At 39.2% G+C, this 25,977-nt stretch overlaps 1 protein-coding gene across 1 annotated transcript; it reads right to left on the bottom strand.

Moving 5' to 3' along the window:
* Positions 1-457: 457 nt before the first annotated feature.
* LOC121296676 (C-type lectin domain family 18 member A-like) lies at positions 458-24,473 on the bottom strand. Its single transcript, XM_041222450.1, has 12 exons — positions 24,278-24,473; positions 23,354-23,445; positions 10,875-11,105; positions 10,538-10,635; positions 6,972-7,093; positions 6,657-6,764; positions 6,303-6,395; positions 4,959-5,065; positions 4,200-4,329; positions 3,820-3,916; positions 3,309-3,400; positions 458-2,906 (listed from the first exon to the last, which is right to left on the bottom strand). The coding sequence occupies exons 1-12, from the start codon at positions 24,393-24,395 to the stop codon at positions 2,869-2,871; spliced, it is 1,326 nt and encodes a 441-aa protein (XP_041078384.1). The 5' UTR covers positions 24,396-24,473; the 3' UTR covers positions 458-2,868.
* Positions 24,474-25,977: the final 1,504 nt, after the last annotated feature.

The raw sequence follows: 25,977 nt of genomic DNA, 5'->3' as shown, positions 1-25,977 counted from the left end.
GTGGCTAGTGTGTGAGTAGCAGAGGGGATAACCTGCTACACATAGTATTCAGTAAGTCCAAACTTCGGTAGTCACTACTTTCCCATGATAGTTTCAGAATAGTTGCTCACACCTCTCACGCAGCTTGTTGATGTCTAGTGAATCAGTCTAGAGCATACACTGCAGGCTAGGGACTTTAACATATTGACCCATCAGTTTATATTACAAGGGCTGCTGTACAGTGTGAACTTCATAAAGCTTTAAAAAAAAAAAATTAATAATCCCCAGACAATTTCGATTTAGTGCAATAAAAAAATGTCTGGTTTGAATGTTATCTACAGCCTTTAATTTAAGAGTTTCAAATAAACTGCTGTCTAGATTATAATTGATTTTGGAAGAGCATTAAAATGTTGCTAAGGTTTTTTTTTTTTTTTTTTCTTTTTGTACAAAATCACAACACTTTGTGCAGAAATGGGTTTTACGTTATTTATTTGGTAATGGTAGATTGTAATTCATGAAGAGAATGGAGGAAACAAAATACTTACAGAGCATCAAACTTGAAGCAAGAGCAACAGCAACAGAAAGAAACAACTTGGGTTCAAGAAAGAACAATTCAACTAGAAATGTGGGAATGATTATCTATTAACAGCCAGTCGGGGTGGTTATGAACGGTATACATAAGAAGTAAGAGTCACAAGCCTTAATAGAAGCAAAGATCCAAGATAATGGATACAAACTGTATAATCTCACACACATTTACTTGATGTTTCATGTAGTTCTTGTCAAAGACAGTGAGTGTGACGAGATGAGTTTAATACTTTCTCCTACAGTATTAACTGTTAGTTATTTTTAAGGGACACCTTGCACGTTTCTTAATGTACAGCACTTTTTAACAATATAAAAGTGTCCTGGTTTGCTAAAACCGTCCTTGTGTGTTACTACAAATAACACTGAAAACCAGCTTCTTCTTTTTCATTGATGCTAATGCTTGTGAGTAACGTGATAAGGTTGACATATAAATATCCCTTCATTACTTCACACTCTCTATCCTGTTTTTAGTTTTCTACCCAGTCATTTTCCAAACTGCCTCTGTCAAATCTCCCATTTCTGTGTGTGTTTTGCAATGAGAAACTTGCATTAGTTCATATAATGCCTCTAAACACCCATGGATGAAAATAAGATTATAACACATTTCAAAACGTATTTTCATGGTCAGTTAACAGCCTCTGTAAGGAAGTAAAAATGTCACGGTGAAAGGAATTGGCTTTTAAATCGCTCAGTGTGGAACTTAATTGCCATTGATAGGTAACTGTAAAGGTGAGGGAAGGCAGCTTTTTTGTTGTGAAATTAACACATTCGTTAACAGACTTGTTTGTATCCTTTAATATCTGCCGACAAAAAACATCTTAAAATGAATTACTCAGAAAGTCCATGCGTCTGCACAGCCCTAACTTTCATGGTAAATAATGATCTAATAAGCATAAAACACAGTTAAACAGAGCCCACATAATTAGATATTAAACAGGAAAGATATCTTACTAAATTGTAGATGATCACTTCAGATAGTTTTCTTACTGTATTACTGTGGTGAGTAAGAAAGATACAAAATAAATACAATTTTCTGAAAGTGATAGACAGGGAAACTTCTACACAGTCTCATTGTTTATTTAATTAACTTTCAAAAAGTCTATAGAAAAGTTACAACTACCAGTACAAATCAGCGCATTGGTGACAACAGCGCTAGTAAAAATGTTACAAGAGTTAATAGCCTTTTGTTTGTTTTTACTGACACCTTTACATTTTGCTATGCTTGCAATTATTCAGAAGCTATTGCTCAAATACAGTATTTAGCTTTGGGCTGCTTTCAGAGCCAAGATTTTATTCCTTTCCTTTGCATGCGTGAATCAATGGATCTGCAGTCAGATAGTGCCATCTAGTGCACAGCTACTGTGAACCAACTTTCTTTCAATACATGGCTGGCAATATGCAGTAGTCATGCACAAGATGGTTCTGGATCTGACCACTGCAAAGGACATTGGTGACTCTACTAGAAAAGAAACTGAAGTCCTGAACTCAGCTAACAGCTTACCTAACACAGGCTATATACAAAATAGCCATACGCACCTATATTGATTGAAGTGGAGTATGCTACAAGTACAGTATACCACACAAGAATATAACGCATTTTTCACATCTTTCCCTTCTCTGTGCTTACTGTAGTTTTTATCAAAATTAAACTGTCGTGAAATAATATATATTTTGACATGCCTTATGTTGAAGAACAGGCATTTGACATTTTGCATCTTTACCTGTAAAAAAGGGGAAAAGTAACCCTCAGTGTCAAACAGTTTTCAGAGGAACTAAGAAGAAACTGTCACTGTACCACATTGACACAGTTTATGTATTTCACCAGAAGCATGTGCCCAGGGCTTACCCCAGGCAACTATAGTGACTCAAGTAGCACTTCTAGCAAGCTACATTTTTCTACAGTATCAAAGATCGTAATAATGGCACTGTTACTCATCTCAGCCAGAGTTACAGGAGCTGAAGTACGGGTATAGCATTGCGGATAATTTTAAAGCTGTAGAGTTCTGGAACAGCTTACAACAATACATGTTATCAATACCACTCAGGGTACAAGACTATAAATGGCACACTATAATACTCATTGAGGTGCAATGCCACTGTAGGCGAGCTTCATTAACCTCATTGCTTTGCTTTACACAGAATGCTACTGTAAGACCAAATCAAACATTCCACAGTAGTGTGTCTGTCCTGGCAAGATACAGTGGTTAACATCATCAGTGTGTAGTTCGTTCAGCTGGATGGCAAAACTTGCCCCATACTGCCCCCTAGGGTCTCCAAGCTTCATCTGAACTTGTGCATGTCTCACCGCGTAATCTCCCACAGGGCTATGTGCTCCGGTGCTGTGGGGATACAAAAGATAACGTATTGATATTCTTTTTTTCCCCAAAGAGGCGAAAGGCATGAGAAACAAGTTAATAAGCCACTGCACCACACAGCCCCCCAGCTTTCTGTTTTATTCAGTGCGTGTTTAGTTTTAGATCAATGATGGTACATCAAATGTTACTATGAATTGTATGAACTTCCATGAATGGGAATAAAATAATCATTGTATAGCATCTTGAGCCATTTCAGCTTGTATGACATTTTAATCTGAAATATCCAAACCGTATAGGAAAAGCTTGGGTCAGCCACATTAGGTGCGAACTGCTATCAACTGGGAGACTTATTACCATCTTTGACTTCTGAGAGGGTGCTTTTTTATAAGCGCCAAAATTATTATTCTGAGTAGATTCCAGACGCACCGAACTGGCATATGTATCTGTTGCGTGTTTTACAGCGCTGGTCGTTCCAGTTAAAAGCACTAGCCGTCTGCATTTCCACACAGTTCCCAAACCTGGAGCAGAAGGGAGAAATAGAGACATCTGGTGGTGAATGAGAGGAACAACATGCATAACAGGTCAAGGCATTACGCAAACAGAGGTACCATATATTCAGAGAGAAACTGGCAGAAAACACCCACATAAACAAAACATTTTAAAGGACTAGCTTTCAATCGACCCAGGCTTTTCTAAACAAATTAGTATCCTAAAAGTAGTTTTTAATTTAAAACAAAAGTAAAATGTGTTTATCTCTTGTATGTGTGTCATTCGCAGCACAGAGTGCAGGTTGAGCTTGATCTACAGGATGTGGCCACACTGCTTGAAAATCCACCCCATGTTACACCACATTCTAGTCGATAGAGCTTCATTCAGATTCTCACCAGGATCCCTGCCGCTCTCCCTGGCCACCCCACCCCACCCGCTGCCCCCTCACCCCTGGTTATCCGGCTGTCCGATGGCAAAGCTGGTGAAGGAGGGGCTCTCTCCAGTGTCCCAGCGAAATGAATCCTTTGACATTTTATAAGTCAGACCTGAGTGAGAGAAACCAGGTATAACAAACCTTCTCAAAAACCTCCTCCCATTAATAAAGTGTGATGGGCCACCATAATTAGACCACCAGAAATGTTAATTAGACCACCAGAAATGGATGGAAATGGAGGCTTTGTCATGCTCTTTCTGCCAATACAATTTGCACCATCTGTTTATGAGAACTGTGTTAACGTGAATGCTCTGCATTTAGAACCCAACAGACTTCACACAACAGAATGAGAGCCAATGAAATGTACAAATGATGTTAAAGCAGAGATTCCTCACCAATCCAGAAGTTCTTTGTTTCAAAGTCGGGGTCAGTGACCTCATTGGTGGTTTCTAATTGGCCGAGATAAAAAGCCAGGATGTCCTGAACCTTCTGATTCTTTATCTGTGCTAAAACTCCTCCTTTCTCCTGAAACAGAAGAAGCAGTTGCTTAGAGACAGTGACAGTCTACCACTAAGCACCTCTAAAGAGCTCTAGGTACATTTGTGACATTTACAATGGTGTTGGACAATAATCACATTTCAGTTCTTGTTTAGAAATTAGCCGGTATACTCATATGGTTCGACCTGCCTGATCTCGCCCTAACAGTTACCATTTTGGTACCATAGGGGCGTCTACCTGAACTTATTTTCATTGTAGATATTGTAATTAAAACCCAGGTGTCTATGTGGCGTTCAAACACCTGCTTCAGGGGCTCCCAAGTGGTGCATCCAGTAAAGGCGCTCCGCATGGAGTGCAGGATGTGTTCTATAGCCAGGACATCGCTGGTTCGAATCCAGTCTGGGCGCCTGTGGGCCTGCCTGAAAGCTATCCAGAGCTGCGTTGTCCTCCAACGCTGTAGCTCTAAGTTGGTTGCATGGTGGGTCTGCAGTGTGAAAAAAAGTTGTCTGCTGGCGGCACACGCTTCAGAGGACAGCATGTGTTTGTCTTTGCCACTCCTGGGGGTGGTAGCGGTGAGCTGAGCCTAAAAATAAATGGCTATTCTAAATTGGGAGAAAATTGGTCATCTCTGCCCATTCCAGACCCTGTCTCCTCACCTGGCACTTCATCTTTGCCCCGTAGTAGTTCTCAGCCCCTGGAGACACCATGAAGCACTCCCCGTCGATCCGGACATCGCAGCTGTGAAACGGGAACTCCAGCTTCTCTGAGGTGGGACACACAAGCCAGGCATTATCAATCAGGCATGGGTGACAACTGCAGTTTTAACTGGCAACAACATATCCATATTTAAAAATGTAATTTTTTTGTAATGAATCTGTGCTAGCAGTGTGACTATATTTACTTATTTTGTTTAATTTATTTTCATACCAGCTCCGATAAAGACCTTGTTTTCAACGGGCTTCTAGTTACACATACAGTACACATTACATCAACACATGACATAGACAGCTTTCATTAACATATAAATGCATCTTTTCAATTTCAGTAGAAAGGTTCATCAAGGACATTGTTAGGGTGCAATTAAGTGCAATTTTAGCACTGTTTGTCAGGGATGTAGCTGTTTTTAAAACATGGAGAGCATTCCAGATTGTAAGTGCTGTTCACATAATCCCTAAATACTGATAACTTTAAAAGTAATATAACACACAGTGTTATATTACTTTTTGAATTACACAATGATGTGGGATTTTGTTGTTGAAAAATGAATATGGTGATTTTGAAATGTTTACAATTACGAATCTAAAGCGACAGTCTGTAATTGGGGAGGTCATTATACTTGAAAAGCAGAAGCTTCTGTAGCTTCCCAAATGCAGCAGGTGCTGGTAGGTGTGTGTGGGGGGGTGGGGGGTTGTGTGTGTGTGTGTGTGTGTGTGTGTGTGTGTGTGTGAGTGCGTGTGTGTGGCAGATACTGCCTGAACTGTGATTGAGATCAGTTTCAGAGAAGGCAGAATTGAACCCTCACATTTCAAAGCTCAGGGTTTCAGCAGAACCTCATATTGAAACAATGATCCACCAACCAACATCCTAGATACACCTTCATTGTAACTCTTTCTGTTGCAAACAACTGAATTTCAAAGCACCTAAACCACGGTTGAAAAGAGTATTTCTAGTTTTGAAAAAAAAAAAAAATAATTTTCTAATATTTTTTATTTTTATTTAACCATTATAGTGCAGATAGTAGTTGGACAAATCAAATCATTTGGACAAAATACTATTTAAAAAATAAATAAATAAATAAAAATAATGAATGAAACCAAATTAAAACACAAAGCTACTGTTTCCGACGATAGACTCCGATGACACAATGATCCCCTCGGGCTGGTGATATTGACTATATCCTTCTTGTTTCACTGGGAGTCTTTCTTCATCCCAGTTTTACAGCTCATCATATGTTTCAGACTGAGCTGGAACCCACACCCAGGTTTTCGAAACCCTCGTACCTGCGCACTCCGCTCCCCCGTATCCCACGTCACACACGCATGAACACTCCTCCTCCCGGTACCGTCCGTGCACACACTGCACGCTACACTTCACTGTAACACAAACAGGGGTCACTGTACTACAACACACACAGTTCTGTCACTACACCCTGTGCCACACTGCAACACAAGCATTATTTGAAGCTCTAGACAACTGTTTATTTGAGGTGTCTCTCTCATTAACTTGTATTGTACTGAAAAAAAAAAAAACTGTGCTGGCTGTTCAGAGCAGGGCATTGGTTGTATCAGATGACCATGAATGCATGTTTTGTATCTGAATACAGCAAATACAGTTCATGATGGCTTGTTTCTTACCCTGGCAGAAGCGGCCAGTGAATCCAGGAGCACACTCGCAGTGACAGGAGGAGATGTTCAGCCAGCCATGGAGCCCACAGCTCATCCTGCACGGGTTCCGAGGGATCTCTGAGCGACACACACAGCACTGTCAGCTACAGAGCAGGGGAGGGACTGCAGTATAGACTGATCTGAGTTTTTAGAGCTCTCATAATTTGAGGGGCTAATAGGGTTTACATTATATACAGTGGAATTTCAAAAGGAGTCGACTTATTGTAATGTACTAAATGAAGACTTAAATAAACAAATAATATAGGAACGGGGTAAAGGTCTCACCACAGAGCCCCGCGATGTGGTCCCACAGTTTGAAGCAGCCAGACATTCCCGAGGTGCAGAGAGAGCAGTAGGGGCCTTTCTTATAGGGCAAAACCAGCCTGCCGTTCACCTCCCAGTTTCCCCTAAAACAGCATAACAGAGACAGGGTGACAGCCCTGAATCGTCAACAGTGACCCAAATAGAACACATTTGGAATGATGTCATCCAAAATGTGGCTCCTCATGCAACAATCATGTCCTTTCACTCTCTGCTCAATCACTGTCTTGCATTTTCTAGAATCTTCTCTATAGGTAGTTGTCACAAAGACAGACGGAGTGGGTGGCGTCAGTCCAGAGCCAGGAAATAAATAACAAGAAAGGTGGAGTTTGGTGGAGCTGAGCGAATGCTTTCGCTCAGCATTTAATGAATGAACAGACCAGAAAATAAAAAGGTTGTAACAAAAAACAGCACACGGCACGTGAAGCCAAAATAAACAGACAAACAAAACGGACTAACACTTACACAAACAGCGGACTAACAGACAAACAAGGTGAGTGAAAACAACGGTCATATAATTTACTTTGTTTCGTTTTCTCGTTCTTAATTCTCTCTCCACACTCATTCTCCACTCACCGAACACACAGCCCTGAGTATATGAAAACATGCTGCTTTTATGCAGCTGTACCGAGACTCGACTGCTAATCAATCATTCAATTGGAGTCGCGGTACAACTGCACGTGAATTAATAAAGTGCAATTCCCTGTGCTCACATATTTTACTTGCACGTGAAGTGCTGTGCATTCCTCGTGCCTAAATACAAATATACATTTTAAACACTCGTGTTACACAGACCCATTTATATCCCGTGTACCAATGACTATACACCAACATTTAACACACCACACGCAACATATAACAGAAAATACACACAGGGGCGCTTCGTCACAGTAGTTCATCCCTAACTTCACTCAAACAGAAACAGGTAAAACTAGAATAAAGTCAAGTAAACAACCATTTTGGCTGGTGTCTTTATCAGTTTACTGATTCAGACTGTCTGTAGTGGTATCCTTCTCAGGGCTGGCCCCTCCATGTGAGTTGTGAACTTCATCAATCATTCCCCGTTTTGATGTTGACTGATCGTGTCTGTCTGTCTGTCTGTCTGAGACGCTCTACAGTACATGGTCAGCATCACTTGTACTTCTCGTAATTGGTGCTTTAGCAGATTTCTTTTCAATATTTTTATAATAGACCCTTTAAAAATTCCCAAATAGATAAAAAAGACGGGGACCATGGGCTGTTTGAAATATTCCCAGGTCTGGTGTAGCAATAATGGTATGGATCTTTACTGGAAAATTATGCTCACAAACCCTTAGGTGTTATTGAGAATGCCTACTGTTACATTTTTATGATATTTGAAATTCAGGAGCAACCTTTAGAGTCCCCTCAGGACATGGGGATAACCATATGATATAACCAAGTTCAATAATAAAAGGAATTAAAATAATTGAAACTGACTAACAAGCATAGAGTAGCAGAAGAAATAGAATTGCATATGCATTAAACAGTACTTACTCTAGTGTCTATTTCACTGCTTGTACTCTAACTGTATTCAAAAATCCCTTTCAGCTATTACTCGAGACAAATGTATTTAAAAGATCATCTTTTATTTACAATTTAATAGAAAAGTCATGAATTTCATGCACATCTACTATTAAATGTCATACTATGGGTTCGGTTACAGTTTATAGTTCAAAGTATATGATACAGTAGCTGAAATATATGACTTTCCAGTCCCTGGTAAATTATTTTCTTTTTACTTTCCCAGGGTATTTTGTTGACTTTTCATAGAGCTGGGGCACCTTGATTTGTTCAGCCCTGAGGACTGGAAGCTAGTAAATTAATTCTGTAACTCATACCTCGAAAACAGGGCCATTTGCTATTCTTGGCTAATGGTCTTTTGTTTTTTAATTTATAGCAACATGGAATTTGTTAAAGAAAGCTGATTCATATGATTTCCTGATTATATGAAGCAATAGAGTCATTACATTCTAATAACTCATAAGAGACACTGCGATTGCCTGATGCTCCCCAAGATTTCCCAAGAACTGCAGGTCACATTTATTAGGATTTTGCTCCTTTGAAGACCCCCACCTTTTTTGTGAACTGTGTGTTTAAGTAGTTAGAATCAACTCATATATTTTCAATTGGTGTGTCTCACTGCTGTCTCATTTTTTTGAAAGACAAGTACAGCAATATTATTGTATTTGAGGAAAGATTGCCACAATAAGTCACTAGCTTTCTACTTGCTGTATACTGTTGATGTTGACAGCTGGTGTTCACCCCATGTATACAGTCCCATAGCAAAGTGAACCAAACACCTCATAACTCTTTCTCCAGTGCTGCAGGAGTGTTACCAGCCAGTAACTGGGTTTAAGGAATGCTGCTAACTCTATTAACAGTAGTGTTTCCTATAACTGGAATGAAAATGGTGCTACTGTACAGTCAACCCCTTTTACTATCACTTCAAAGGGACCAGAGTGATAGAAGTTTTTCACTCAACTTCTGAAAGAGACTCAGTGAGACAAACAAGGTTGGAATCGAACAAAGTTTATTAGTCAAAGTTTGCAAACCTGAGAATACGTTCAACACACATTCTGTTAGGAAGCTCCGAGCAAGTGTTCTGACTACGCAGAGTCAGTAAGCATAGTATATACCTAGTAACCTACAGTTATTGCCAGCCAATCACAGAAGCTTAACTCAGTATACGTTGGATAGCAACAGCTTGGTAGATTAAGATGAGACCAATCACATGCAACAATAATAACTTATCTAAATCGCAAGCATCCTAAAATTATTCTTATTCTAACTAAGTCAGTGACATTCCTGTGAACTGTCACGGATGCAGCTTGCGGTTGCTAAATAAAGAGAACTTCCTCTTTCTAGCTAGTAGTCAGTATCTTTCCATCTCTTATAGGGGCCGCTTGCCCTGCAGCAAGAAAGAGGAAGTATGTTCAAAGACAACTACCAGTACATAATGCATTATTATTATATTATACCTAAATCTTATAACCCATAATAGCATTTAAACCTGAGCATGGAAACCCTAAACAATCATAGCTGTAGCAACATTGTAATTTTCCCACCACACCAGGCAAAAACAGTGCTCAGTATTCAGAAAACTTCAACACTGCACAGGAACTTACTTCAATGTCATCCTTCTAATCCTGCTTCTATTTCCAAAGTCATATTAATTAGAGTGGAAATCCGTTGTTAAACAACCAAGGAGTTTGTCCCCATTGTCTCCCATTATATTCTGCCTGGGACATTTCAATGTGGGGACATAAAGTGTAGGGTGACATTAACAAAAGTGTTATTATGCGCTTTGACTGTACAGTACATGGAAAATGGGCACAGTTCTTATTAAAGTTAAGTATGGTATGCCATGGCAAAAGCATAGCAAATTATTTAAAGCATGGCAGTTCACTGTTAGCCCTGTCGTGGTAGAAAGGACATCTGCCAGTGCTGTAAAGTGATCTTCTAAGCAAGTAACCTGGCAGCTGTACTATGACTGTCTCACTGTCACTTACCCTGGTGAGTAGGCACATGCAAACACCTCCTTGCTGGCTCCACCCTTCTTGCACAAGTGCCGCGCACAACCCAGCCGACTGGAGGTGGCCCACACCAGCTGCAGATAGAGTGAGAAAAGCATTCGCACACTGGTAAATGATTGTCATATAGAGTTTGCTTAATAATGTTATAGTATACCTTGCCTTTCCCCTGATTATGCATTTACTCTGCTTTTATGTGGATTTTTCTGTTCTTTACAACACTTTGCTATATTCTTGCAATGGCAATACACAGAAGGGAGTAGTTATAATGCTGTTACTGGGGTTAACTGTTTTCCACTCACAGTGCTAAGCTCACCTGTGTGTAGTGTTGGCAGGTGCTGTTCTGCCTGCAATGGCCACTGTTGTAGTTGTAGTCCTGCCCTTCGTGGAACCACAGGTCGATGACCTCAGTAAAGGAGGCGGCCCCAGGGGTGAAGTCATGGATATTCCAGCCCATGTGGTCAGAGTGTCCCTCTTCTAGGGCAGGGTTTAGGGGACAGGAGGATGCTCTTTCATGGGCCAGCACAGCCAGCTTCTCACTCCAGTCCTGTAGAAAAAGGAACCAGAACACTTACAATGACATGGTATCAAGAACAGTGAAGAGCACTCCAGGTCTTTGTTCCAACCACATCCTTAGTTATGAAACCCTCAGCCTGGACTGGTCTATAGTGTAACAAAATATGAATGTAGTATTTTTTGTCCCACACATTTTGTACTAAAATAATTCCTTGGGTTGTGTTTATTGTGTGTTTTTTTTTTCTCTCAATTATTTGATCTCCCTTGATCTTCATATTTTACAAATATGTTCCCTCACCGCAGCAACACCCACAACAGCTCAGGAGAAAACGAAGGTCCTGAAAGTGTCTGCTTGACCTCTCCAGGCTCTATAACTAACCTGACTGTATGACACCCTACAATCAATAGGTTGTTCCTTTACCAGGTGAGCCACTCGGGAATCCTGTTAATTGCATTTTACCATAGCATAGATTTCTGTGCACTCCACTGTATCAGAAATCACACCAGTCCAGGTTGTTTATATGACACCAAGGTATATTTAACTGTATGGACACAAGCTTCCTACCTTGCTTGAAACCTGCTTGTCCTATGTTCCTCCACTACTCAGCGGTAAGAGGTATTCAGTGCATAGTTGCATAAGCAGAGCTCCTATAGTGAATGTTTAAGGTGGTGACTCTCTGTTGAGATGCAATGTTCCAACCAGAACCATCCAGCCTACTCCTGCAACCCATACCTACACAACACCTCATCATTGATTATAGAACATTAATTCCAGTATTTGACAATGCAGCTCATTCTCAGTGTCCCATATGTTTGACCTTGATGAACAAAAGAGCTCTATACATAATTAAACCTGTAAATTAAAATCAGTGTAACAAAAAATATTTAGTTTATTCCCTTAGCTACAGCAGACCTGGCTGATAACATATATTAATGTATTACCTCCTGCTGTCACAGGTATACCAGGATAATGCATTTATTATTATTATTATTATTATATTATTATTATTATTATTATTATTATTATTAATTTATTATTTATTAATTATTATTATTTATTTATTATTTATTTATTTATTAGCAGATGTCCTTATCCAGGGCAACTTACAGTTGAGTATCAAAGTATCACATTACAAATGATCTCCTTACCAATTATCACATTACAGAATATCACATTAGAGTACAAATAAGAGCAGTTGTAATGTACAATAAGATCAAACTCAAATAAGAGCAATATAAAGAATACAGTAAATAATTACATTTAAAAGTGATTTCATCTAAAAGCAGTTAACTTACAATAAGAAATATTTGCTTATATAAGTAAAGTAAGAGCATATGGTAAGTACGATAAATGGTTGAGAATGATTTAAAATAAGAGTGATTACAAAAAATGTGAATACGGATACCTATAGGAATAAAATCAAATACAAGATACAGGAAGTTGTTATAATTAAGAGCAGTAGTAGAATACAGCAAGGTATGGAGCAGTTCAGTACAAGCTGATGCAAGAACTACTACAATTGGGTGCCATATGGGTGCCATATATTACTGTATAGTCAAGAGTTCTAGCACTCAGAGACAGGGTAGCAAGAATGCTTTAAGGAAGCTGATATTATAGACAATGTAAGCAAACCAGAAACCAACTGTATGGTTTCTAAGTTTCTAAATAAAAAATGTAAACTGTTACCCACGAATATTTTTTGTATGAAATTGAACATGGTCATGAGATACTCCAGCTTTAATCTAGACCCTGTATTACTGGAATAAGACAGCACCTCTCCATCACTCTCTGGTTTCACAGGTTTCCTGAATATAGACTCTTCGCTGGTGGGCCTGTTGACATGACAAAGCTGCCAGGCCCTACTGGGAGAGATCACTGTTTGATTTATGACCTCAACTAGGCTAATGGGCCTGGGCTGGCGAGAGTTCCCCTAATACAGTCGGTGTCTCTATGGTTTGAAATCACTTTGTGCACAGCAGAAGCCCTTAAATATGTGGAAAAAACAAGAGTTGCAAGTTGATACAAACAAAGTAGCAACAAAATGTCACTAGAAGTTTCAGTTTAACGGTGCTGCAGTTATCATTGTGAGGCACGTAAATCAAACCAGTGAGGTTTAATAGTTGAATCTATTAAACATAGTTTTACAGCCCTTACAAATTACCAAACTAATGTTCCACTTTTATAAACAAACCGTCTCCCTCCCTACAGATGAACTTGTGACTTGAGCTTTCGTTTCCCTGCTTTCAGAATCTCGTTACCTTATTTTTGGCTCTGCTCCTCGAATTAGCTGTTAGGGAAGGGGAAGCTGCCTGCAAGGCTCTTGCCTCAGCTGTTGGCAGGTCTGAAGACTGAGGATCTTGAACCCCTGCCAAATACCCTGACCAGCCTGAAGCAGCTGTCTGCATGCGGAAGGAAGAGATTTCTCCAGGACAACAGACTGACAGCAATGTGACTTCAGGGAAATGCATTTAGTGAGACAGATCACTAGATTAGAAGAGCATTCTACCTGCAGTTAAAATACAATATAATTAGGGTGAAGTACAGTGATCTTAAATTATGTTAAACTGTAGTTACGGTGCCCAGTGGCTCTTTTGGTAAAAAGCACTATTACTGGGATACAATCACTGGGGTAGAGTGCTGTAAATCATGCAGTTTGGATTATATCCTGTTTGCACCAAGTTGCCAATCTTGGCTTTTGGCCCATCTAGAGCACTGCATTTGCCTTATCTTTAAGTCACTGTTTTGTATTAGGATATACATTAGACCAAGGAATACAAAGGCAGAGATGGGGGAGACGATGAACACAGACACAGCGAAAGATACTGGTAGGCTTCATTCATAACTCCAAGCATTCAAAAGTTCTACATAACAAAGATAAAGATTCAAGATAATTATGCGGGGAAACTTCTGTAGTTATGGGGGCATATTCTGAAGCAAAGGCAAATAGATTAATAAATCAATTGTAACTGTAATAGATATATATATAATATATATATATATATATATATATATATATATATATATATATATATATATATATATATATATATATATATATATATATATATATATATATATATATATATTTTATATATATATATATTTTTTTTTTTTTTTTTTTTGTAAATGTGACAGCCAGCCAGAAAGACACAAACAGGACAGGGTTCCTCCTATTCCCCCTGGGTTTTCATTTTCACAATATCTTCAATGTCTTAGCAAGATTAATAACACTTATATATGCGCTTCTCTAAATATATGTAAAAATGTACAGAAATATGGACAGTCCCCTTATATCCCCAGCTTCTGAAACTCAATAGCTTAAGCAAAGGAATGTCCTGAACAAGTTTTATTTTATCCCAGTTTAATTTGCGATTCTCTAGATTTATGTAAAGCTGTAAGGTGTGCAATACATACAGGTGCAGCCCCCTGCACCAAATCCCCAGCTGTTACATTAACATTCTGAGTAATTCAGTGCTAGTTTTATACTGTAATAAAAAAAAAATGCCCCAATGTAATTTCTTCAACTAGAAACACATGCAGTCTAGGCAAGACAAATTGCTATTAAAATCTAGCGCGGTTGCTGTGTGATTAGTTAAATTGCAGTTCAGCTACATTAACCTTGGTTACACGTCCCTAAGTAACAGTTGTCCTCAGAGGCCTGTGTCCAATCTGTGCAAACACAATCTGCTCCATTGTCCAATTTTAACATCCCAGCTATGAAAAAAACAAAAGTGTATGATGAGATGAGAATGAGGAAACACATGTTGTGGAATTATTTAGCCGCTGACTTAAATTTATGCTGTGATTCAAAGCTTAAATTACAAGCCCATCTGATTTCAAAACAACCACAGTTTAGCTGTTGTGAAAGTGCTACAATTAAAATTGGGTTCGATGAATGTGAAATTCACTGCAGCCGATGCTTAACTGCAACACTGCAGCTTAGGATCTTTATAACAGCAATTTACGCCACTGAAAATGCACTGGATGTACATCAACTGAAGTTCAATATAGATCACTTTACAGTCATTAAAAGCCTTGTTGACAGTCTAGCCCAAATCACATTAAAGGTCTCTGTTACGTCATGGCAGACTAGTTAGTAGATTATGGAACACACTCATTGTAATGTCTCACCCCTACAGACAGATGACAGATCCTCTTGAGAAATATCAGGGAATAATAAGTGTGGTGAAATAAATAAACAAATAGAGTCAACATTACTAAATTAAACAGCAAAACAAAGTGACAGTGAAAAGGTTCATTTTTATAGCTAATAAAGGCCCTAACTGAGAACAACCATAGCACACAGCTGTGTACCAAATATGAAGACAATCCAGTAACTTAAACTGGACTGTCTGTACACAACAAAACAATAAGGCACTTGACCAAAATTAGAACGCTTCTCTTTCTACCACAGAACAGGTTATAAGGCTCCCATTTGCTTCATAATGCCATTACACTAGCACTTGCACTCTCATTGTAACACAAATGGTCTTTTACCTATGGCTACTGACCACAGTAGTATATAGGGGAGCTCTGTATAAGATCACAGAGTAATTTCCACAACAATGAAAATAAGGTTTATGAGATATTAGCCATTGAAGAGGAGGTGGCAGATTTACCAGAAACTTCCCACAGGTGAGGTTAAAAAAAAAGGCTTTTTTATGATTTTGTTTTATATTTATCTATTATCTTTGGCACAAAAGCTAACTAGTGGTTACTGATCAAATACATATATCAAATATTGTTACTAGGGTGTGTGAACTATGCATCAGCTGCAAAGTCACTTACAACATCTCACCTGGAAGATGCGGCACAAGGAGGTTAAGTGAATTGCTCAAGGTCACGCACTGAGTCAATGAGTGAGCTGGAATTTGAATGGGGGACCTCCTGGTTACAAGCTCTTTTCTTTGGCCACTGGACCACACAGCCAACTGTCAGTTCTGTTAGACATTATCATAAGTCGCTATATTTGTTTTGCATTAAATCTATCATTAAACTCAAAGCCCAAGCACTGAGCACAGCCTCTTTGTGTCCAGATATATTTGTGCTAAAGAGGGAGAGAGCGTCACATTTCTGAATGCAGCATGAAGTGTGAAAATGCGGGATTTGCAGATCCAGATTCACAGCTTGAAGAAGCTCAAGTGTTCAGGGGGAGTATTTCAGATTTGGAATTCAAACAAGGCTGGGAAAGTATGGGCTCCAGGCAGCAGTTATTGTAAACAAATCCAAAGGGATGCAGACTTTCCCACACTTTGAATTACCTGCGCAGTTCTGCAACCCTGTACCTATATTACAAAATACATACAAATCCCTGCTAGTAAACACACAATTAGCATCATGAAAAAGTATCCATGGTAGGGGTAGAATGGTTATTAATTTGATAGAGTAGTTGAGGTAAAAATAGTGGAATAGGTCAACTAGTCGACACTTTAAAATAATATTAATAAGACATGTATTGGATAATGACTTCTGCGCTATTTGTACTATTTGGAAATGCTTTTCTTCTTGTGCACTATATTTTAAATTGCTTGGATTTGCTTTTTAAACTATTTATTATTGTTCTTAAATGTCTTTGGCAAAGTGGTTTGCAGTGTGCAAGTGTAGGGGTGATGCAGTGCTCAAGACAATGACAAACAACAAAGTACCAGTGAAATGGTGGTTTATTTATAATCTAAAGTCTGATGACAACAGTAAATAATAATGGAGGACTGACAATAAACAACAATGTGTAATGCACAGTTAAATAACACAGGGTTCAGTTCCGAAATAATAAACACAGTATTTAAACACACATAGAAGAGAAACACAGTCACAAGTCCAGAGTGAGTGCTGTATTACTCATGGTGAAATACAATTTACTTGTGCACAGTGGTGAAGTGTTGTCCAGTATTTGTGCTAGGTTGTAGCAACAGCTCCAGATCCTGTTAGCCGTCTAATATGTAAAAAACAGTACAACTAAACTTGACAAAACAAACACTAAACACTCATAGTTATTTTACTTTCATCCTTCAGCATTTCTCTTAACCATAAACAAAGGAACAGATCACCTAGCTACGTCCTCTATTTGTACCTTCATTCATGTCCCCTTGGTTAGCGAGTGCAGCCATTTCTCCTCCAATCCACGGTTGCCACATTGTTTTCCCTCTGGGGCGATGACTTAATATACCGCAGCTGAGCCCCCTTTCTAGATGGCCGACTTCCATCTAACTCTGGGAATGAAGTCAGGCCATCCAGACCAGGGCACTTTCCTTTACACTGCGTCCTCACAGATCGGGAGGGAGATTTATCACCAAGAATCATTCTGTCTCTGTCACAATGTCACTTATATGTTAATGGATTGCACCAGCAGTTCCGTCCATCTGAAACCGTACACTTTAGGACTACTTCACAATCATTTGAGATGCGATTAGTCGACTGACACTTTACTATTTGACCAGTCGACTAGTTGGTGCTTCCCCAATTCACAGTATGTTAAACATATGTAGATAAGGACACATGAGATTTCTCCATACTGTATAGCTCCAGATACTGACCCTTTCAATAACTAGTTCTACAGACAATTGAATAAGTGGTTTTCTAGATTTAGGTATAACTCTCTCAGCTCTCCAGCACTGTCACCCTGATCTGAATAATGAAAACGAGTACACTTTATTCTCGGCTCTCTAGTGCTGTGTCACCCGGCACCTTCACAAAGAATTTTCAAGCTTTGTCTCACTTTCCCTTGTTTAGTTTTGTTACACTAAATAAAAAGGCCTTACAGTAGTTAAACACCTGCAGCCAGGTTCAGTACCATGAATGCTGGCAATAAAAACAACTCTAACGGGCCATTAAGTGGTTAATCATTCCCAACACTCACAGATTGTAATTCTGGCCATTTTATAAGGCACTGATATTAGACTGCTAAAAGTTTTCTACAAAGTTCTTAACCAAAACCTTGTGACCTTATAAAAGTTTGTTTTGTTGTGCATACCATGATTGCATTATGTTTTTTCCCCCAATGCATTACTGCACACTACAAAACATTGTAATCATATTTGTGTTCACCTGATTAATACATGTGAAATAGCTTATCTAACATACCAACAATATTGTGAAGTATGCCTCCTTACCCATCAGGTTGTATATGTAATGTATTAACTGGATTCTGAAATTAATTAAAGCTATTCTGTTGTGTGGAGGAGTGAGTCTCTCCTTTGTTTTGTGAGGTAGTTTGCTGGTGCAGGTTTAGATCAATCGACTGCACCCCAACAACTTAAAGGCTAATACGGAACATTTATTATGTCTATCCATGTGACAGGAATGGCTTTAGTGGTGACATCAGGCCAGAATGCAGGAACACAAAACAAACGAAATACTGCTCACAGAGCAAAATAAAGTCTTAAACAAAACAAAATCACAAACACAAAATACAAAGGTCAGGCTGGGCATATTGCTTCCACTGATCCTATGTTTATTTTTCTTTCTTATCATTTTCTCCTTGCTCACTCGCTCATTCTCTTGTTCACTCCTCCAAACACCCACAGAGCGCAGAAAGCTGCAGACTTCTATGGCCACCTTCTGCACAAGGTTTTTGTGTGGATAGGACTTCCCCATCTACACTGTCAAATCCAAAAAAAACTACGGCTTCCGCCTTCATATGTATATGTATATATATATATATATATATATATATATATATATATATATATATATAGATATATATATATATATATATATAAAAATAAATAAAACAAAATAAAAACACAAAATAATAAACTACACAGGGGCGGATGGGTACCCTGTTCTAAAATAAATATACATTCATGTACAGATCTCCTCGGCCTGTTACAGTCATGTATGAGTATCCATTGTTGTTTCTGATCCTGATTTTCTGGAGAATTTTTGACTGAATAGTTAGTGTCTATAATACAATGTTTCCATTGGGCACACATCCATGTAACCCCTGTGACACACTCCATCCTGCCTGTGGAGCTAATGCATACATTGTTCAGTCTTTCCCATGACTCAGTAAAGTGAACCAAAAGTCCAGGTAAAAGCTATAGCACCACTCCACTGGCAAAATAAAGGATGTGCCACTCCTCTCTGTCTCTATCATGTTTCTGCACTGCGACCTTGTGATGTCGCATCTATGTGACACAATGACATGAAGTCTGGGCACTGTCTAATTAGGTTCTTGACTTATTACACGACAAACATTCTGGGATGACAAAATCCACATTCAAGAGCACAACAAAAACATGGTAACCGATAAAATAGCAGTAGAGGTTTTATATAGCATACTGTTGTGCATACCATATAGAGAATAATGCATGGGGTATTGTGTGATATGAGAATGTAATGCCCATCTGATGGGTAGGGTGCTACATAGCATCCACTCCAAGGGTAAGCACTGAATTCACATTTATCACACACTTTATTCTCATTATTCATTATTCTCCATATGGTATGCAAAACACTCGATTCTTATATTTGTTCAGCTCCAGCTGCCACCTCAGCTCTCAGTTCCAGCACTCCCCCTGCCTCTACTTTCAGCATCTAAGTTACATCAGCCTCGTGAACTGTCATTGACATGATATGTTCTGCAATACATAAAGTCTGTATATCCCTATTTTTCAACAGTTTCAGTCACAATGGGCAAGATAGTAGGTCTAACAAACTTTCATAGTGACAGCAGCACCTGTATACTACAGAGAAACAAGACCTCGATGGAATTAGAGCCAACAGTTAAACAGAACAATTATACAGCTTCCTATTCTACAGCCTGGTCAGCGTCTTCAACTTTCCACGCCCAAAATCGGATTCATCCTATTCCTTCAATCAAAATCGGATCCTGGCTTTCATCATCCACGCTAGAGATTCGCTCCATCTCGCTTCTGTATCTATTAAATCTCACATTTTAGGGATCCAATATCACTACCGTATCATATATATGCCTTCTCCCTCCATACCAGCAGTTCGCCTGACTCTCCATGAGATACTTATGAGCCATCACTCTGCCTCACCCTCCCGCTGCCTATATCAACTCCCCTATCCCCTTTCTTTACAATGGCAAGGTGTCTCCCCAGCAGGAACCTCCCCCCTCCCCTAGTCCCTCTGTTCATTGATTCCTCTCACTGCATCTACACTCTTCACTGGTTCTCAACCCACCTCTCCACCCTCATCTCCAGAGCAGCCCTTCATCCTCAGCTCTACACCCCCATTCATTCCGTATAGACACAGCCACCTCCGCCGCGAGGGCCAGCATCAATCACAGCCTGATCAAGAATATGGGGAGCTGGTCCTCTTCTGCAGTCATTCATCCTCCTGTGATATAGTTGCAGCCCATTCTAAAATTTCTAGTATGCCCGGAGTGGGTGCTTCCTGTTCACTGGGGCCACAAGAGGTTTTCCCCTAATTGGCCTCAAGGGAGGTTTTCCTTTCCACTGAGTGGCAGGTATTCACATAGTCACACCTACTAATAATTCCTAACCACCTATGTTTGTCCCTCTAGTCTTTTGAATATGTTATGCCTCGGCATGTGTTCTTTGTTTTGTCTCACGGTGAGCCAGGGGTCCATACTCTGGGGGACAAGTGATCTCACTTCCCCGACCTCAGGTTTAGGTAGCCGCCTACCTCCCTTCTAATAGGGAGTCAGAGCGGACCCTGGCCACACTCTATCCTATCGCAGCTCATGCGCTTGTCTTACCTCACCTAGCGAGGCTCTGTTGTATCCATCCCTCTTTGGGACGTGGCCATTTTACGCTTCCACGCGGCCACACTAACCTGCTTGCTTTCTCTTTACTTCAGGTCACTGGCAGCGCGAGTTTCGGTCGGTCAATCACAGGGTTTAACGAGCACCCCTTTACAGAAGCCTTGGGTGCTGGGTACCCTACTCTCCCGAGGGGCGACTCCCACGTGCTTCCATTTCGTGTCCTGGTGATCAGGACCAATTTTCTCTCCCGAAGGTCGGCTCTTCGAGTATTAACCCTCGTGTATGTTTTTCTGTAGCTGGGCTTCGCCCCTGGGATGCGTTGGCCACGCCACCCTCAGTCGGCAACCACTTTTCTATCCTAACTTCCAGCCCGGGTAATCGGCCCGCTACTAAGTCTGGGCTTCACTCGATTCTCAGTTCTAAGTCCATTCCTTCAGCGGCACTCTGTCCCACTAACTGCTCTTTTCTATCCTTACATACCCAGCTCACATCCCGTGAAATGGACACAGATGGATCCCCTTTCATAGGCATGTGTCCCTTATTTGTAGTTAATGATTTTTACACTTCAGACCTGCCCCCAATATTTAAATCCGACCTGGTCTCTTCCACTAAATGCTAGCAACACCACGCAACTTTTAGAAAAAAAAACTATGTCAGTGAGCATTAAAAATAAAAAATACATTTGAACAATTTTTAACATTTAAATACTTTTCTGAGCTGTAATCTAAAACATAAAGGTCCAAAGAATAATGACATTGAATTAACATTTCATTTTACAGCATCGTATATGTTTAAAAGTGTTTTAATAATAATATTTTAGGAGCTGTTACCCTTACAAAGCTTTACTAGGACTGCAGTGATTGAGGCACATGGGCAGCCTGGGTGGAATGATCTACTGGTGCAATATTTTCAAGCATTTGAATAATAAATACACAGAAAAGCTTTTCAAGCTACACCGACTACGCAGCTTTGAAATATTTTTGGAGAAGCACGTTCTTATTTATGAGGTGACAACCTCTTAAGCAAGTTGGCACGGGTACAAGAATTTGATTAGCACCCACATGTAGGTGCAGCTAAAACCTGAAAGTGTAAAAAGTTTCCACAACATTAACATTGACACAATGAAACAAAAAAGAGCTGCAGTAACACAGCCCCTTAGAAGTGTCTTGTTGTCTGTTTTCTTGCAAGGCTATATCAGATTTACCATTACAATTAATAGAGGGACTATTTTCACTAATACAGAAAATAATACTGAATTTTAAGCCCATTACAGGGTAATAATTATACAGTCCTCTCTGAGAAAAACATATGTCTACTCAGACAGGCACCCGTCAGTGAGTAGATCATTTGCAGGACAATTACACTTGAATTCAAAGTAAATCCATTCAGCCTCTTTCAAATAATTGCAATACCAGACAGGCCTACTAGCAGTAATTTAAGTCACAATTTATTTTTATAAAATGTTGAATTTAGTAGTCTACATGGATGAACAAAATAATAACAGTAAATAATCATAATAATTTGATAATCAGTAAACCATTCTGGGATTCCTAAAGGGAAAACTTAAAAATATTTATTGCTAAGTGTCTAATAATGTTTTGTTTTGTTTTTTTGTTTGTTTTTTGTTATTAAGCCCTTCAATTTGCAGGTATTTACTGTATGTTAAAGTCTGCCCATATTTACCAGTCTCAGTTCAATTGCACAACATCTGCAAAGGAAAGTGATGTGGTGAAAGGAGTTTCTACACCTTCTTGTAAATCCTTTGATCAGTGTGTGTCAGTGTGAACAGGCGCAGGCCCACACATACTGTACACACAGTACAATTAAAGAGTTACTTTTCTAAATTCCCCAGAAGCCCACTGTTTGATGTTTAATTAAAAAGCAGGTTTATTCGAAACTTCTAAATCCTGTGATTTGGGATTTTCCTTTTGTAGAATAATAGGTAGAATCACAGACATGCTATGATAAAAAGGCAGGTATTAGTAACAGATGAAGTAGCCTGTTTTCATTACCAAAAGTTTGAAACTAGTCTTTTGAAATCATTTTTACACATAAAGACTGCAAACATTTATTTTTTATGTTTATGGATTTCGTTTGAAATTGTCTACATTACTCAAAAGAACAAAAGTATTATTTTCATAAGAAAACTGGGTTGCAAAATACTTTTTAAAAACTGCTTTAGGTCACCAGCAAAATTAATTCCAAAGCAGGCATGTTCTGCTGTCATTTCCTCACCATTATCTTGTGCCCCACTCAGTTTTAGAAATAGATTTTACCCAGCTACCTTAGCAAATTTGAATAAGCTAAATTGTTATCAAAGTGAATGCACAGAAATATAAACTACATGTATTTCAAACAGACACCAAGGCACTGCACTTCGCCGGTGTAAATTTGAACATGATTGGGGCACGTTGTGGCGATAATAATTTACATGTGCACGGGAGTTATGTGAAGGTGTTTTATTTATTTATTTATTTACTTTTATTTATTTATATGTACAGTACCGTCTAATGGAATATTAACTAGCGCTAATAAAACAGTTCTAAACGTGCTCATAAAACCATGGAATAGGAGTTAAACCACAAACCATTTTCTGCATATTTGCAGGGGCCGGGTGGACTCTGCTCCGGAGTCTGTTGTGCTGGGAGACGATCTGGAAATGTTCTTTGACTCCAAGCCCTGAGGAAAACAAGTAAAGGGGGAGCAGTTATAAAGGAGGGCCAATTGAACACTAAGAAGTTGAATCCGGATCCAGGAGATCAGCGCTATGGTTACGGAATTCTGAGGATTAAAAAAATCATTTCAGAAAGAAAATAGCGTTTTCGCTCAGTCGTTTTTAATATATTGTGCTGTACCAATAAAACGCAACAGCGGGCGTTATAAGTTTTAAACAGCTGCATTTTTTTATATTTATATATATATATATATATATATATATATATATATATATATATATATATATATATATATATAATATAATATAATATATATAATATATATATAATAATATTGAAATGAGGAAAAAAAAACTTTTACAAAACAAAATGTCAGTATTATTCTAGAATGTGTATTTTACTGACGTACAAAATAAACTTCTTTACAGTACCGTATGTTGAAAAAAAAACGTATTTTTAACGATCGATAACATACATTTGAAAATCAATACCAGTTTAAAGCTGCTACTGTAACGTTATCATAAAGTGCTAACCCAAACACAATTACATGAGTTGAAATATGTACAACAGTAACCCTATATTTAAACAATATACTCGCCAAGTAGGCTAGCATGCTTTAATCGTTTAGTGGTTTTCCAATGAAATGAAATAAACCGCTTTAATACATTTTCCCTTTGGCAATTAGACTTAGTGCCCAAGCTTGCAAAAATAAATAAAAAAACCAGTTACATTTACGAGGTTTTTCCTTGGAAACCGCAAATGGTACTTTGAATTCATCTCACAGCTATTAGTGTTAAGCAGAGTGGTGCTGAAAATATAAGACCGTTTCTCCTTACCAGTTGCAGGTGGAATTGAATTTCCTTGTTTCCCATGGTACTTTCCCTGCGAGTCAGAAAGGACACAAGCCGAAAAAAAGAACATGGAACACAATGCATGTTTATTTATAACCCCCATATCTTAATAACGGCTCCAATAAATCCTCAAACACCTATCTGTTAAAGAGGCCTTTTGCATAACTGAGCTGTGACACGAGCCCTCTCTCTCTCTCTCTCTCTCTCTCTCTCTCTCTCTCTCTCTCTCTCTCTCTCTCTCTCTCTCTTCATTCCCCCTATCTGTGTACAACACCGGCTCGCAGCGTGATGACACGAAGCCTTCCGTCTGTCCATACAGCTCGCGCATCTCTAACTCTCTCTCTCACGTCCTTCTCCCCGTTTTTCTCTCGTAAATTCTCTTCCTTCCATCTCTCCTCTGTGTACTTCTCCCCCCTCCCGAAAAAGTTCTCGTCTCACTCCTCGTACACTCGACCGTCGTTTCATCACGCCCTCTCCTTATCATCACCCACCGAATTTCACCTCGCGATATCTATACTCTCCATCCCATTATTTCCTCGACCCCTCATCATATAACGGTCTCTCTCCCCGCTAGCAGATCTACCTCCAATCTCTAACACATTGCCTATCTGTTACTCTGGCTGACGCCAACTTCCTGTGTTCAACTCCACTCCCCTCATCTCTCGCCTCACGGCGCACTCGCCGCGACACTGTGCTCCCTCTCTCTCTCTCTCTCTCTCTCTCTCTCTCTCTCTCTCTCTCTCTCGCTCGCTCGCTTTCAATGGTTTCTGCCCCGTTTTCAGAAGGGGGATGATACATTAGCCGTTATAATGTCAACAGCATGAACAACCTATGACTCTGCTTGCCTATGTGGTGTCTCATTGTAATTCCAGCACAATAATGTAGGACAACTGCCGCTTTGTTTCAAGTTATACTTGTGTCGGCCGCCGATGCATGAAAACAAGTTGATCTGTTAATTGCTTATGAAGAAATTATCTGTACCGTAGCTGGTTGTTTTCTCTACTCTAAATAGAGTCTAAATATAGGTATGTATATTTATACAGCTACTGATTATTTTCTGTTTTTGTATATATAGCGTATTGTTTATATACAAATACTTGGCAATGTGATTGTTCTAATCAAAATATAGTTATAGAACTGGTATTTTTGGATGAGTAGTCTAAACACATAGGAGCACGCAGATAAGAAAGGCAGATGAACAGTCTTGCTATCCAGTTCCTTCATATTTGTGAGTGCCTGATGTTTCCAGAAGATAAACCGTTATTTATGTCTGTGAGACTGATTAAAAACGTGCACATCCCTTCAGCTTTTCGCAAATGTATTTGGAGCGGCAGAGTATGCTAATATAATTTATTTCTATTTTAAATCTACTATTTTGTCTACTTCGGTCTAATGTGTTGACAGTCCAGTTTGTTTACATTCCCCAAAGTGTTCATTTAAAGCAGGGGTCTCCAATTCTGGTCCTGGAAGCCCAGTGTCCCTCCTGGTTTTTGTTCCAACTGTACCGTAAATTACTTAATTGGACCAATTAAGTACTTAGCTTAATTGGTCAAATTAATTAATTTAGGGTACAGTTGGAACTAAAATCAGGAGGGACAACGGCCCTCCAGGACCAGGATTGGAGACCCCTGATTTAAAACAATGTTTCCCAACCCTGGTCCTGGGGCCCCATTGTCTCTGCTGGT

This window comes from Polyodon spathula, chromosome 21 (genome assembly GCF_017654505.1).
Source record: "Polyodon spathula isolate WHYD16114869_AA chromosome 21, ASM1765450v1, whole genome shotgun sequence".
Taxonomy (NCBI): domain Eukaryota; kingdom Metazoa; phylum Chordata; class Actinopteri; order Acipenseriformes; family Polyodontidae; genus Polyodon; species Polyodon spathula.
This window is presented reverse-complemented; position numbering and strand designations above follow the sequence as displayed.